The sequence below is a fragment of the Halichoerus grypus genome, chromosome 6 (assembly GCF_964656455.1).
Source record: "Halichoerus grypus chromosome 6, mHalGry1.hap1.1, whole genome shotgun sequence".
NCBI classification, from domain to species: Eukaryota; Metazoa; Chordata; class Mammalia; order Carnivora; family Phocidae; genus Halichoerus; species Halichoerus grypus.
This window is the reverse complement of record NC_135717.1, coordinates 94,653,372-94,667,355: the sequence shown is the minus strand read 5'-3', so window position 1 is coordinate 94,667,355 and position 13,984 is coordinate 94,653,372. Positions and strand designations below refer to the sequence as shown.

The following is a 13,984-nucleotide window of genomic DNA, read 5'->3' as shown; positions in this document are numbered from 1 at the left end:
TTAAGAGTCTGTTTCCATCCCTCCCTCTCTCTCTCCCTTTTGGTCATTTGTTTTGCTTCTTAAATTCCATGTGAGTGAAATCATATGGTATTTGTCTTTCTCTGGCTGACTTATTTCACTTAGCGTAATACCCTCTAGCTCTATCCATGTCATTGCAAATGGCAAAATTTCATTCTTTTTGATGGCAGAGTAATTTTCCAGAGTATAGCACATCTTCCTTATCCATTCATCAGTCAATGGACACTTGAGCTGTTTCCATAATTTGGCTACTGGAGATAATGCTGCTATAAACATAGGGGTGCATGTATCCCTTTGAATCAGTATTTTTATATCCTTTGGGTAAATACCTAGTAGTGCAATTATTGGATCATAGGGTTGTTCTATGTTTTTTTAAGATTTTATTTATTTGACAGAGAGAGAGATAGCGAGAGAAGGAACACAAGCAGGGGGAGTGGGAGAGAGAGAAGCAGCCTTCCGGCTGAGCAGGGCGCTGGATGCAGGGCTCAATCCAGGACCCTGGGATCATGACCTGAGCTAAAGGCAGACGCTTAACAACTGAGCCACCCAGATGCCCCAGGGTTGTTCTATTTTTAACTTTTTGAGGAACCTCCATACTATTTTTCACACAGTGGCTGTGCCAGTTTGCATTCCCACTAACAGTGCAAGAGGGTTCCCCCTTTCTCCACATCCTCACCAACACCTGTTTTTCTTGTTTTGTTGATTTTAGCCATTCTCACAGGTGTGAGATGATATCTCATTGTAGTTTTGATTTGTATTTCCCCGATGTTTAGTGATGTTGAGCATCTTTTCATGCATCTGTTGGCCATCTGTATGTCTTCTTTGGAAAAATGTTTATTCATGTCTTCTTCCCATTTTTAAATTGCATTATTCATTTTTTAAGTGTTGGGTTTTATACGTTCTTTATATATTTTGGACACTAGCCCTTATCAGATGTCACTTACAAATATCTTCTCCCATTCCATGGGTTGCCTTTTAGTTTTGTTGATTGTTTCCTTCACTGTGAAGAAGCTTTCAATTTGCTGAAACCCCAGTAGTTTATTTTTGCTTTTGTTTCCCTTGCTCCAGGAGACATACCTAGAAAGGAGATAGCTGATATTAAAGAGGTTACTACCTATGTTCTCCTCTAGGATTTTTCTGGTTTCTGGTCTCACATTTAGGTCTTTCATCCATTTTGAGTTTATTTTTGTGTGTGGTGTAAGGAAGTGGTGCAGTTTCTTTCTTTTGCATGTCGCTGTCTAGTTTTCCCAACACCATTTATTGAAGATACTGTCTTTTTCCCATTGGATATTCTTTTCTGCTTTGCTGAAGATTAGTTGGCCATATAGTTGTGGGTTCATTTCTGGGTTTTCAATTCTGTTTCATTGGTCTATGTGTCTATTTTTGTGCTGGTACCATACTATCTTGATCACTATAGCTTTGTAATATAACTTGAAGTCCGGAATGGTGATGCCTCCAGCTTTGATTTTCTATTTTCAAGGTTTTTTTTTGGGGGGGGCTATTTGGGGTCTTTTGCGGTCCCATATAAATTTTAGGATTGTTTATTCTAGTTCTGTGAAAATTGCTGGTGGTATTTTGATAGGGATTGCATTAAATGTGTGGATTGCTTTGGTTAAAAAAAACATTTTTAACAATATTTGTTCTTCCAATGTATGAGGATGGGATGTCTTTCGATTTCTTTGTGTCATCTTCAATTTCTTTTATCAGTGTTTTATAGTTTTTAGAGTACAGGTCTTCCACCTCTTTGGTTAGGTTTATTCCTAGGTATCTTACTGGTTTTGGTGCAACTGTACATGGGATTGATTCCTTAACTTCTCTTTCTGCTACTCCATTATTTATTAACAGAAATGCAACAGATTTCTGTACACTGATTTTGTATCCTGCCACTTTACTGACTTTATCAGTTCTAGCAGTTTTTTTGTGGAGTCTTTCAGGTTTTCTATACGGAATATCATGTCATCTGCAAGTAGCGAAGTTTGACTTCTTCCTTGACGATTTGCATGCCTTTTATTTTTTTGTTGTTGTTGTCTGATTACGGTGGCTAGGAGTTCCAGTACCATATTGAATAAAAGTGGTGGGAAAAGATATCCCTGTCTTGTTCATGACCATAGAGGAAAAGCCCTCAGTTTTTCTCCATTGAGGATGATTATTAGCTGTGGGTTTTTCACAGATGGCCTTTATTATATTGAGGTATATTCCCTCTAACTCTACTTTGTTGAGAATTTTTAACATGAATGGATGTTGTACTTTGACAAATGCTTTTTTTTTTACATCTACTGAAATAATCATATGGTTTTTATCCTTTCTTTTATTAATGTGGTGTATCACACTGATTGATTTCTGAATATTGAACCACCCTTGAAACCCAGGAATAAATTCCACTTGATCGTGGTGAACAATTTCTTTAATGTATTGTTGGATTTGGTTTGCTAGTATTCTATTGAGAATTTCGGCATCCATGTTCATTAGGGATATTGGCCAGTAGTTCTCTGTTTTAGTGAAGTCTTTATCTGGTTTTGATATCGGGGTGATGCTGGCCTAATAGAATGAATTTGGAAGTTTTCCTTCCTTTTCTGTTTTTTGGAATAGTTTGAGAAGAATAGGTATTAACTCTTCTTTAGATGTTCCCTAGAATCCCCCTGTGAAGCCAACTGGCCCTGGATTTTTATTCGTTTGGAGGTTTTTGATTACTGATTCAGTATCTTAGCTGGTCATAGGTCTATTCAAGTTTTCCATTTCTTCCTGTTTCAGCTTTGGTAATTTATATGTTTCTAGGAATTTATCTACTTCTAGATTGTCCAATTTGTGGCATATAATTTTTCATAATATTCTCTTGTAATTGTTTATATTTCTGTGGTGTTGGTTATTTCTCTTCTCTCCTTTGTGATGTTTTTAAATAAATTTTATTTATTAGAGAGAGAGTGCACAGCGGGAAGGGGAGAAGGAGAGGGAGAAGCAGACTCCCCACTGACCAGGGAGCCTGATGCAGGGCTCAATCCTAGGACACTGAAATCATGACCTGAGTCAAAGGCAGACACTTAACCACTTTAAAACTGAACCACATAGGCACCCCTCTCCTTTGTGATTTTATTTATTTGGGTCCTTTCTCTTTTCTTTTTTGACAAGTTTGGCTAGAGTTTTATTAATATTAATTTTTTCAAAGAACCAGCTCCTGGTTTTATTGATCTGTTCTGGTTTGTTTTGTTTTGTTTTTGTTTTTGTTTTAGAGTTTATATAATTTATTTCTGCTCTTTATTATTTTCCTCATTCTGTTGGCATTAGGCTTCATTTGTTTTTCTTTTTCTAGCTTCTTTAGGTGTAAGGTTAGGTTGAGATTTTTCTTGCTTCTTGAGGTAGACCTCTATTGCTTTATACTTCCCTCTTAGAATACCTTTTGCCACATCCCAAAAGTTTCCGACCATTGTGTTTTCATTTCATTTGTTTCAGTGTATTTTTTCATTTCCTTTTTGGTTTTCTGGTTGACCCATTCATTGTTTAGTAGTATGATGTTTAACCTCCAGGTATCTGTGGTCTTTCCAGATTTTTTCTTGTGGTTGACCTCTAGTTTCATATTGTTGCGGTCAAAAAATGTTCATGGTATTGTGAGCACCTATATGCCAGCAAATTAGATAATCTGGAAGAAATGGATGCATTCCTAGACATGTATCAACTACCAAAACTGAACCAGGAAGAAATAGAAAACCTGAACAGACTTATAACCACTAAGGAAATTGAAGCAGTAATCAAAAATCTCCCAACAAACAAAAGCCCAGGGCAGATGGCTTCCCAGGGGAATTCTACCAAACATTTAAAGAAGAATTAATACCTATTCTTCTGAAACTGTCCAAAAAAATAGAAATGGAGGGAAAACTTCCAAACTCGTTTTATGAGGCCACCATTACCTTGATCCCCAAACCAGAAAAAGACCCCATCAAAAAGGAGAATTACAGACCAATATCCTTGATGAACATGGATGCAAAAATTCTCACCAAAATACTAGCCAATAGGATCCAACAGTACATTAAAAGGATTATTCACCATGACCAAGCGGGATTTATCCCTGGGCTGCAAGGTGGGTTCAACATCCGCAAATCAATCAATACATTAATGAAACAAAGAACAAGAAACATATGATCCTCTCAATAGAGGCAGAAAAAGCATTTGACAAAGTACAGCATCCTTTCTTGATCAAAACTCTTCAGAGGATAGGGATAGAGGGTACATACCTCAATATCATAAAAGCCATCTATGAAAAGTCCACAGCGAATATCATTCTCAATGGGGAAAAACCGAGAGCTTTTCCCCTAAGGTCAGGAACGCGGCAGAGATGTCCATTATCACCACTGCTATTCAGCATAGTACTAGAAGTCCTAGCCACAGCAATCAGACAACAAAAAGAAATCAAAGGCATCCGAATCTGCAAAGAAGAAGTCAAACTTTCACTGTTTGCAGATGATATGATACTTTATGTGGAAAACCCAAAAGACTTCACCCCAAAACTGCTAGAACTCATACAGGAATTCAGTAAAGTGGCAGGATATAAAATCAATGCACAGAAATCAGTGGCATTCCTATACACCAACAACAAGACAGAAGAAAGAGAAATTAAGGAGTCGATCCCATTTACAATTGCACCCAAAACCATAAGAAACCTAGGAAGAAATCTAACCAAAGAGGCAAAGAATCTGTACTCAGAAAACTATAAAATACTCATGAAACAAATTGAGGAAGACACAAAGAAATGGAAAAATGTTCCATGCTCATGGATTGGAAGAACAAATATTGTGAAGATGTCAATGCTACCTAGAGCAATCTACACATTCAATGCAATCCCTATCAAAATACCATCCACTTTTTTCAAAGAAATGGAACAAATAATCCTAAAATTTGTATGGAACCAGAAAAGACCCGAAAAACCAGGTGTTGAAAAAGGAAAGCAAAGCTGGTGACATCACAATTCTGGACTTCAAGCTCTATTACAAAGCTGTCATCATTAAGACAGTATGGTACTGGCACAAAAACAGACATATAGATCAATGGAACAGAATAGAGAGCCCAGAAATGGACCCTCAACTCTATGGTCAACTAATCTTCAACAAAGCAGGAAAGAATGTCCAATGGAAAAAGACAGTCTCCTCAACAAATGGTGTTGGGGAAATTGGACAGCCACATGCAGAAGAATGAAACTGGACCATTTCCTTACACCACACACAAAAATAGACTCAAAATGGTTGAAAGACCTAAATGTGAGACAAGAGTCCATCAAAATCCTAAAGGGATTTTGGCAGCAACCTCTTCGACCTCAGCCACAGCAACTTCTTCCTAGAAACATCGCCAAAGGCAAGAGAAGCAAGGGCAAAAGTGAACTATTGGGACTTCATCAAGATAAAAAGCTTTTGCACAGCAAAAGAAACAGTCAACAAAACCAACAGACAACCGACAGAATGGGAGAAGATATTTGCAAATGACATATCAGATAAAGGGCTAGTATCCAAAATGTATAAAGAACTTATCAAACTCAACACCCAAAGAACAAATGATCCAATCAAGAAATGGGCAGGGGCGCCTGGGTGGCTCAGTCGTTAAGCGTCTGCCTTCAGCTCAGGTCATGATCTCAGGGTCCTGGGATCCAGCCCCGCATCAGGCTCCCTGCTTGGCGGAGAGCCTGCTTCTCCCTCTCCCACTCCCCCTGCTTGTATTCCCTCTCTTGCTGTCTCTCTCTGTGTGTCAAATAAATGAAATCTTTAAAAAAAAAAAAAAATGGGCAGAAGACATGAGCAGACATTTTTCCAAAGAAGACATCCAAATGGACAACAGACACATGAAAAAGTGCTCAACATCGCTTGGCATCAGGGAAATCCAAATCAAAAACTCAATGAGATATCACTTCACACCAGTTAGAATGGCTAAAATTAACAAGTCAGGAAACGACAGATGTTGGTGGGGATGCGGAGAACGGGGAACCCTCCTACACTGTTGGTGGGAATGCAAGCTGGTACAACCACTCTGGAAAACAGTATGGAGGTTCCTCAAAAAGTTGAAAATATGACCCAGCTGCCATATGACCCAGCAATTGCACTACTGGGTATTTACCCCAAAGATACAAATGTAGGGATCCGAAGGGGTACGTGCATCCTGATGTTCATAGCAGCAATGTCCACAATAGCCAAACTGTGGAAAGAGCCAAGATGTCCATCGACAGACGAATGGATAAAGAAGATGTGGTATATATATACAATGGAATATTATGCAGCCATCAAAGGAATGAAATCTTGCCATTTGCAACGACGTGGATGGAACTGAGGGTATTATGCTGAGTGAAATAAGTCAATCAGAGAAAGACATGTATCATATGATCTCACTGATATGAGGAATTCTTAATCTCAGGAAACAAACTGAGGGTTGCTGGAGTAGTGGGGGGTGGGAGGGATGGGTGGCTGGGTGATAGACACTGGGGAGGGTATGTGCTATGGTGAGCGCTGTGAATCGTGTAAGACTGTTGAATCACAGACCTGTATCTCTGAAACAAATAATACATTATATGTTTAAAAAAAAAAAAAGAAGATAGCAGGAAGGGAAAAATGAATGGGGGGGGATCGGAGGGGGAGACAAACCATGAGAGACTATGGACTCTGAGAAACAAACGGAGGGTTCTAGAGGGGAGAGAGGTGGGGGGATGGGTTAGCCTAGTGATGGGTATTAAAGACGGCACATACTGAATGGAGCACTGGGTGTTATACGCAAACAATGAATCATGGAACACTACATCAAAAACTAATGATGTAATGTATGGTGATTAACATAATAATAAAAATTAATGATGTAATGTATGGTGATTAACATAACATAATAAAATTTAAAAAATGTAAAAATAAAAAAAAACCAGAAAACATGCATGGTATGATTTCAATCTTTTTGTATTTGTTGAAGCCTGATTTGTGACCTAATATATGATCTATTCTGAAGAATGTTCTATGTGCCCTTGAACAGAATGTGTATTCTTTTGTTTTAGAATCGAATGTTCTGAATATATTTGTTAAGTCCATCTGGTACAGTGTGTCATTCAATGCCATTTTTCTGTATTTATTTTCAGTTTAGATGATCTGTCCATTGATATAAGTGGGGTGTTAAAGTCCCCTACTATTACTGTATTATTATCAGTTAATTCCTTTATGATTGTTATTGTTTTATGTATTTGGTGCATCCATGTTTAGCACATAAATATTTACAATTGTTAGATCTTCTTATTGGATTTTCCCCTTTATTATGAGATAGTGCCCTTCTTTGTTTCTTGTTATAGTCTTTGTTTTAAAGTCTAGTTTGTCCGATATAAGTATTGCTACTCTGGCTTTCTTTTGACATCCATCCCTCACTTTCAATCTGCAGGTGTCTTTAGGTCTAAAATGAGTCTCTTAGAGGCAGCATATAGATGGATTTTTTAAAATACATTCTGGTACCCTAGGTCTTTTTACTGTTTACATTCTAAGTAATTATTGATAGATATGTATTTATTGTCATTTATCACTTCTTTTGTCATTGTTTCTGGAGATATCTTTGATCTTTTCTTATCTTTGTTACTTTTGGTCTCCTTTGCACTAAGAGTCCCTAATATTTCTTGAAGGGCTGCTTTAATGGTCATGAACTCCTTTAGTTCTTATTTATCTGGTAAACTCTTTATTTCTCCTTTTATTCTGAATGATGGTCTTGCTGGATAGAGTACTCTTGCTGCAGATTTTTCCCATTCAGCACTTTGAATATATCATGCCACTCTCTTCTGACTTGCCAAGTTTCTGTTGAGAAATCTGCAACTAGCCTTATGGGTCTTCCCTTGTAAGCTAAGGACTTACTTTGTCTTTCTGCCTTTTTGTTTCTTTATCACTATATTTTGCAAATTTAGTTACAATAAATCTTGGTGTTGGCCTGCTTTTGTTGATTTTGATGGGAGTTCTCTTTAACTCCTGGATCTGGATGTCTGTTTCCTTCCCCAGATTAGGGAAGTTTTCAGCTATTATTTCCTCAAATAAATTTTCTGTTGTGTTTTATCTGAGCTTTCTTCTGAGACTCTCCTTGCCTGTGGTGGACATTGGCCTGAATGTGGTGAGTTTTAACTAGGTGTGCTCTGGTCTGCTTATGAAATGAGACTTGACACAGCTTCCACCAGAACCAAGGTCCTGCAGAACTCTCTGCTTGGGAGATGTGGTGTGGGCAGGGGTTTGTGCTGGTCTTCTGGGGTAGGGGCCCAGAAGGGACTGGGACTGAGGCAAGTTTGACTGAGAAGAGCAGTCCTGCCAGAGTGGGGCTTGGTATAAGCAAGTTAGGCAGCCAGTGTCTGCACTGTGCTGCTTCCTGAGGGGGCTCTGTGTTTATGCTAAGGGGTGGTGGGGGTGGGGAATGGCCAGCCAGCTCCTTTGTTTCAGAGAGGTATCTCTGTGAGTTCTGTCTCTCAGGGACATGCACCAAGAAGAGCAAATAATGTCCCTGTTGTGTGCCCTAGGCATTCTTCAGATCACTATTTCCATGCTGTATGCCCCTGGATTGTTTGCCTGCCTTCTCTTCAGGAGCAGCACATTACCCTCTGGGCTCCCAGTGAAGCTTGCTGACCTTTAAAACTCCAAACTTTATGCCCCACTGGTTCCAAGAACTCATGAAGTTCAGCCCCTCTCATTTTCCAAGCCAATGGGTATGGGGAAAACGTTCTCCTTGTGTATTCCCCTGTGTGCTTCTCTTTCTCTTGTCCTTCTCTGTGACCACATCTCCCTCTCCTCCTCAGCACCTGCAATCTGATCTGTCTCTTCCCTAAACGAGGTCTCTACGCTTCCTACTTTCTTCAGTGTGACTCTTCTCTCCCTTTAGTTGTGGAGTTCTGTCAGTCTTCGGGTCAATTTCTGGAGTATTTAGGATGATTTGATGGTTATCTAGTGGTGTTCATGGGATGAGGCAAGCCTAGGGTCTTCCTACTTTGCCTCCATTTTCCTCTCCTTTGATATGTGGGGGTTTTGATCCATTTATCTGGATGGCATTGCTTTCCTCTACAGTTTATTGATCTGGCTCTAAGTTATTTCTAATTCCACCTTTCCTCTGAATGTATGGTTACAGTAACAGCTGGATAGAAGAGCCATGCTGAATGGTAGCACTGTGATAATTCTGTCTCAGTTCCCCAGCCACACCCCCTCTCAAATTATCCTTCATGAGCCAAATTCTCTGCTCCACTGCATCCTCAGGGAAGCAGTACCTAATAAAAGGACATCACAACCTCATCTTGATTCTCCTTTTGTTCAGGTACCATGTGACTAAAGACTAGTAATCAGAGTAATATTTTTAAATATTAACAACCTACTCAGCCATGTAAGGAAGAGATATATTGAGTTATTAAAATATTCATACTGATAGATGGATCACCTTATATCAATTTTGCGTAACCTACACCTCAACGGTTCCATGAACCCCAAAGAAAAAGAACATTTTTGTAGTATGTTAGTATTTAAGGGAAGAAGTTTATAGTTTTTGTTACATTTATCAAATGGTTCTCTGACCAAAATAGGTTAAGAAGCACTTACTGAGGATAACTGTTTTTCAATTCTTAGCTATACAGGAGAATATTTGGCATTAAAATCATGATAAACGTAATACAGACTGTTACAGTGCCTCAAGGCTCTTAAAACGAGTATCAGTAATGCTTATGTAGTACTTTGAAATTTTTAAGTTATTTGAGCTTTCTCAATTCATTCTATTAAAATGCAACTGTGTAAGCATAACAATTATTTAGATTTTGAATAAGTGGAATTTTATGCAAGTATCTCCTTTGTCACTAATTACTATATATGACACTCTACAAAAATCAATTAACCTCTTCAAATTTCAATCTTCTTACTGGTAAAATAGCGGTATCCATATAATCTATGCCTATTTAGGCTATGTTGGATAAAGAGACAGAAAAGTAATTGAACAGGGGACCAGTGGTTTAAATGTTTTTAAATCAGGGATTTTAGTTCTGACCTGGATTCAAACTCAGACACAATCTTGACTCTGATACAATAGTCTCCTAAATAGTCTCCCTACTCCCAAGTTTCCTCCACCAGACTTATTTTTTCAAGCAGCAGTCTGCATGACCCTTAAAAAAGTGTAAGTGAGGTCATGTCATTCTGCTCAAAGCTCTCCACTGGCTTCCCATCCCATTCCAAAAGGAAGCTGAAGTCATTGCCATTGTTTGCAACCTTACAGCTCAAGGTGAGGTCTGCAGACCAGCAGCATCAGCTGAAACCAAACTCTGTGGGAGAGCTACTAAATCAGAATCTACAGTCTACCAAGAGCCTCAGGTGATACAAATGTCCATCAAAGTTTGAGAAACAACCTTGATGGCTTCTCCTTTTCCCCTTTCAATTTTCCCCTTCTCATTCCACTTCAGCCACAGAGGCCTGGCCTCCCTGCAGTTCATCCACATGCCAGACTCCCTCTTGCAGCAGGAACTTTACATTCGGCATTCAGTCAGCACAAAAATCTCTCTTCCCCAGTTATCTGCAAGGCTCTCCCCTTCATCTCCTTCAGTCTTTCCCAAGTGTTGTCATCTTGGTGAGCCATCCCCTGACAACCCTACCTTAAACTGCAATCCTCCCTCCCCACAACATACTCTTCATGTGTCTTCAGAAAGTTATTTTTCTCTATAGGACTTAACATTATCTGGCATATTATATCATTATTTATTTGTTTATTATCTGTCTCCTCCCCATAAGATCCACGAGAGCAGAGATTTTTGTCTCCACTCTATCCCCATTACCTAGAACAAGGACCAATATGTATTTGTTAAATTCATGAATCAGATGAGCCAACACATATAAAGCTAAACACAGTTGGGGGTAGGCCCTCAATAATTGATATCCATGATAAATATTATGTTTTGTTGGACATTAAAGGTATTTCTTCTAGGCAGACAGAGTATAGTAGTCTTTCAGAAATCAAAAAGACATTTTGGACAAGTCCCCAGTTCATGCTATGAAAAGTTGAAAAGAAGTTATTACAGTAATCCTCAGTAGACAGTAAATTTCATAGGTAAAGAACTGTGCATATATATTTTTGTTTATTTCATTTTTTTCCCACAGAAGTAGCCCCATTACATGGCACAGTTCCAGGAGAATGGCAGACACCAAATAATGAATAAACAAATACAATTTAAACATATATAAAGGTAGTATATAAGAATCTGTCTTTGACTCTTTGGCATCCTTGATAGCCCTAACCTGGCTGCCTGTCTGGTCTTCTGATTTTCTTGTACTAGTATTTTATATTTGTCATTAACTTGAAGTAACAAAATTATTAATCTGAATGCAACACCTTTAAGACAAACCATGGCTGGTCTCTGGTTAAAACCAGGTGGCTTAATTATCTAAGGAGGATTGATAGCAAAACTTAACAATAATGACACAGCTACTAGTTATATCAGGAAACTGTGTAAGCATTTTAGCTGTGTCATTTAATATATGCAATGCTATTATAAGCTAGGTATTATTTTTAATACCTATAATACCTATCTTTAGGATGCATCAACTGAGGCCTAGAAAGGTTAAATAACATGCCCAAGGTCATATAGAAAAGCTATTGATCCACTGCAGAATGAGTTATGTCGAGTCAAGGATTTATTTATCCTCTGCAACTACTTTCAGATGCTAATTTTTTTAGTAATGGAATTCTTTTTACCTCACTGAGCAAACTGTTGCATGAGGGCTCAGTGACTAGAACAGATAATAGCGGCACGGCTCTTGACCAAGCAGGGATTAGGCAGAGTGAAGACCCATTTCCTCAGTCCTCAGCCTTCTCCTTTGCCTCCTCCTTATCCACTGGCTCTGTACAGCACCTCTGCAAAACCTCAGTGATCTAAGGAAAACTTTTGCCCTGTGGAAAGGAGGTGGGATAGGCATCCAAAGAGGGATAAGCATCCAAAGAGCAGGCAGAAGTTCTAAAATCTCTCTCCAAGTAAAAATAAAGGGGCCAGGGAAACCATCCAAATAGGTAGAAAAGATCCCACACAGAGGATTCTGTGTACTACCTTTATAGATTGACCACGGAGGTAAAAATCTGTCTATATAAGTAACTTGGGATTCCAAAAAAAAGTTTGGACCATATCATACTGATGTCTCTCCAGCTCTAAAATGTCATGATGTAATGATCTGGGGTGGGCAATAAGCAAAATATGATTTGATATATAATTTTTACAATTTTCTTGCTTCAAAACCTCTAGGGAGTCACTTCTCTCAGCTGGCAACAGGTAACCATGGACAAGGAAGGCAACATGTATATGCATGAAGAAGTCAGAACACCTGTTTTAGGATTCCAGTTCTATAATAACCTTGAGAAAGTCACCAGACTCTGAAATAAAAAGATAAACAATGCTCTTCTACCTCACAGGTAAAGGTAAAATGATATAATGATGATGAAAACCTTCGGAACTACTGAAGTTGTATGCAAATACTAACAAAAGTATTAGCAGAAGTACCAAAAGTAGACTTTAGGGTTAAAGAATACACACACCCTACTTCTATTGAGAAAATTCTATGAGCTGGTATTTGGACATTGAATATCTATTTGAATTGATAATATATCCTTAAGTCAATAATCTGCCAGTCAAGTTATCCAGCACATTGTCAGTAGCATTCATTCATTACCCATTTGACATCCATTTGATATTTACCACAATGTTAATTTCTTACTTATTTTACCACCACAGATAAATTATTTGAATGAAAACATCTAGTGAAAATTTCCCTTTAATTTTTGCTGACATCGACAGTAGCCTATCAAAACAATTTTTTATAGATTATTGAATTATAAGTAAAAGTGTAAGTATTCTGAAATTTTACCCAAAGGAGATGTAGCAAAAATGAGATATAATTATTACACTTTAAGCTGTGTGTCATTTTCTTAAATTTAAATAATTAATTGCAATTATAAAAAGGGAGGAATACAGTTGGTGAAAGCAAGAAAAGATAATTGCTTTAGACTTACTGCTGCATGAAGAACTGAGGCATTGCAATGAGCAATGTTCCAACTCCCATGATTAGGCACCCTGTTCCGATTATTTTTGGCCTGTGAAGTTTGGCTCCAAAGTAGCTTACAAACATTATAACTAAGAGATTCCCTTGGGATGAAGAATAAAATGTTCATCAGTTAGATAACTTAGAAAAAGTCATCAGCATAACTAAATTAATGAACGTCTATAGCAGGTCTGGCAATGTTTTGTTGTAACTAAACTGTCTCCCCACCATCTTTCCCATCCTTTGTCTTTCTTTGCTTTAATCTAAGATGACTGTTGAAATTGTCTGCATACTCATTACTTCAATTATCCATTTATCAAAATACCTTAATTATGAACACTACTACCTCAATTTCATCCACCCTAATTATTTGTCCTTTTAAAGTGTTTTATAAGTAAATCAAATTGTAGAAGGGTTCCTTTATTGCTCTCTTAAGTTTTCCTTAGTGATTTTGAAGTGAACTTTATTACTGTTTCTTCATTAATATTTTCTATTAAAGTTTTTATCAGTTTCGCATTTGCTCTTGAAACATACGTTACAATATTCTTGTTTTAGCAGATATTCCTCATAGAAAAAGAAAAGCAAACACAATTATACCTCACTTTATTAAATCAAATTACGAAATTCATATTAATACTAAAATACTTTACAATTTGTTACATGCTTTTTACAAAAAGACTCAAAACAGAGGTAAAAATTACTTCACATAAGCAAACTTCAGGAATATACCAGTTATATAACCTCAATGTTTACTTATAATCCAAATTTACAAAATACAAAATTTCCATAAAATGTACTCATCTTTTAAAAAAATAATTGAAGAAATTTTTTTGAAGGTGGAAATTACATTTTTATAAAAAGTCTCTAGAGAAGCATATGATAAATTACTTTTAGTTGGTGATGGTGATGAGTGACTAAATATGCTTTAGGGAAAATATCCT

At 37.6% G+C, this 13,984-nt stretch overlaps 1 protein-coding gene across 6 annotated transcripts in view; it reads right to left on the bottom strand.

The window, feature by feature from the left end:
* The window catches only part of SLCO1C1 (solute carrier organic anion transporter family member 1C1), a 64,497-nt gene that overhangs the window by 36,780 nt on the left and 13,733 nt on the right, over positions 1-13,984 (bottom strand). For all 6 annotated transcript variants that reach the window (XM_078075705.1, XM_036119175.2, XM_036119173.2 and 3 more), the window contains one exon: positions 13,015-13,147. In XM_078075705.1, the coding sequence (XP_077931831.1) occupies positions 13,015-13,147 (133 nt within the window). The remainder of the gene's footprint in view (positions 1-13,014; positions 13,148-13,984) is intronic.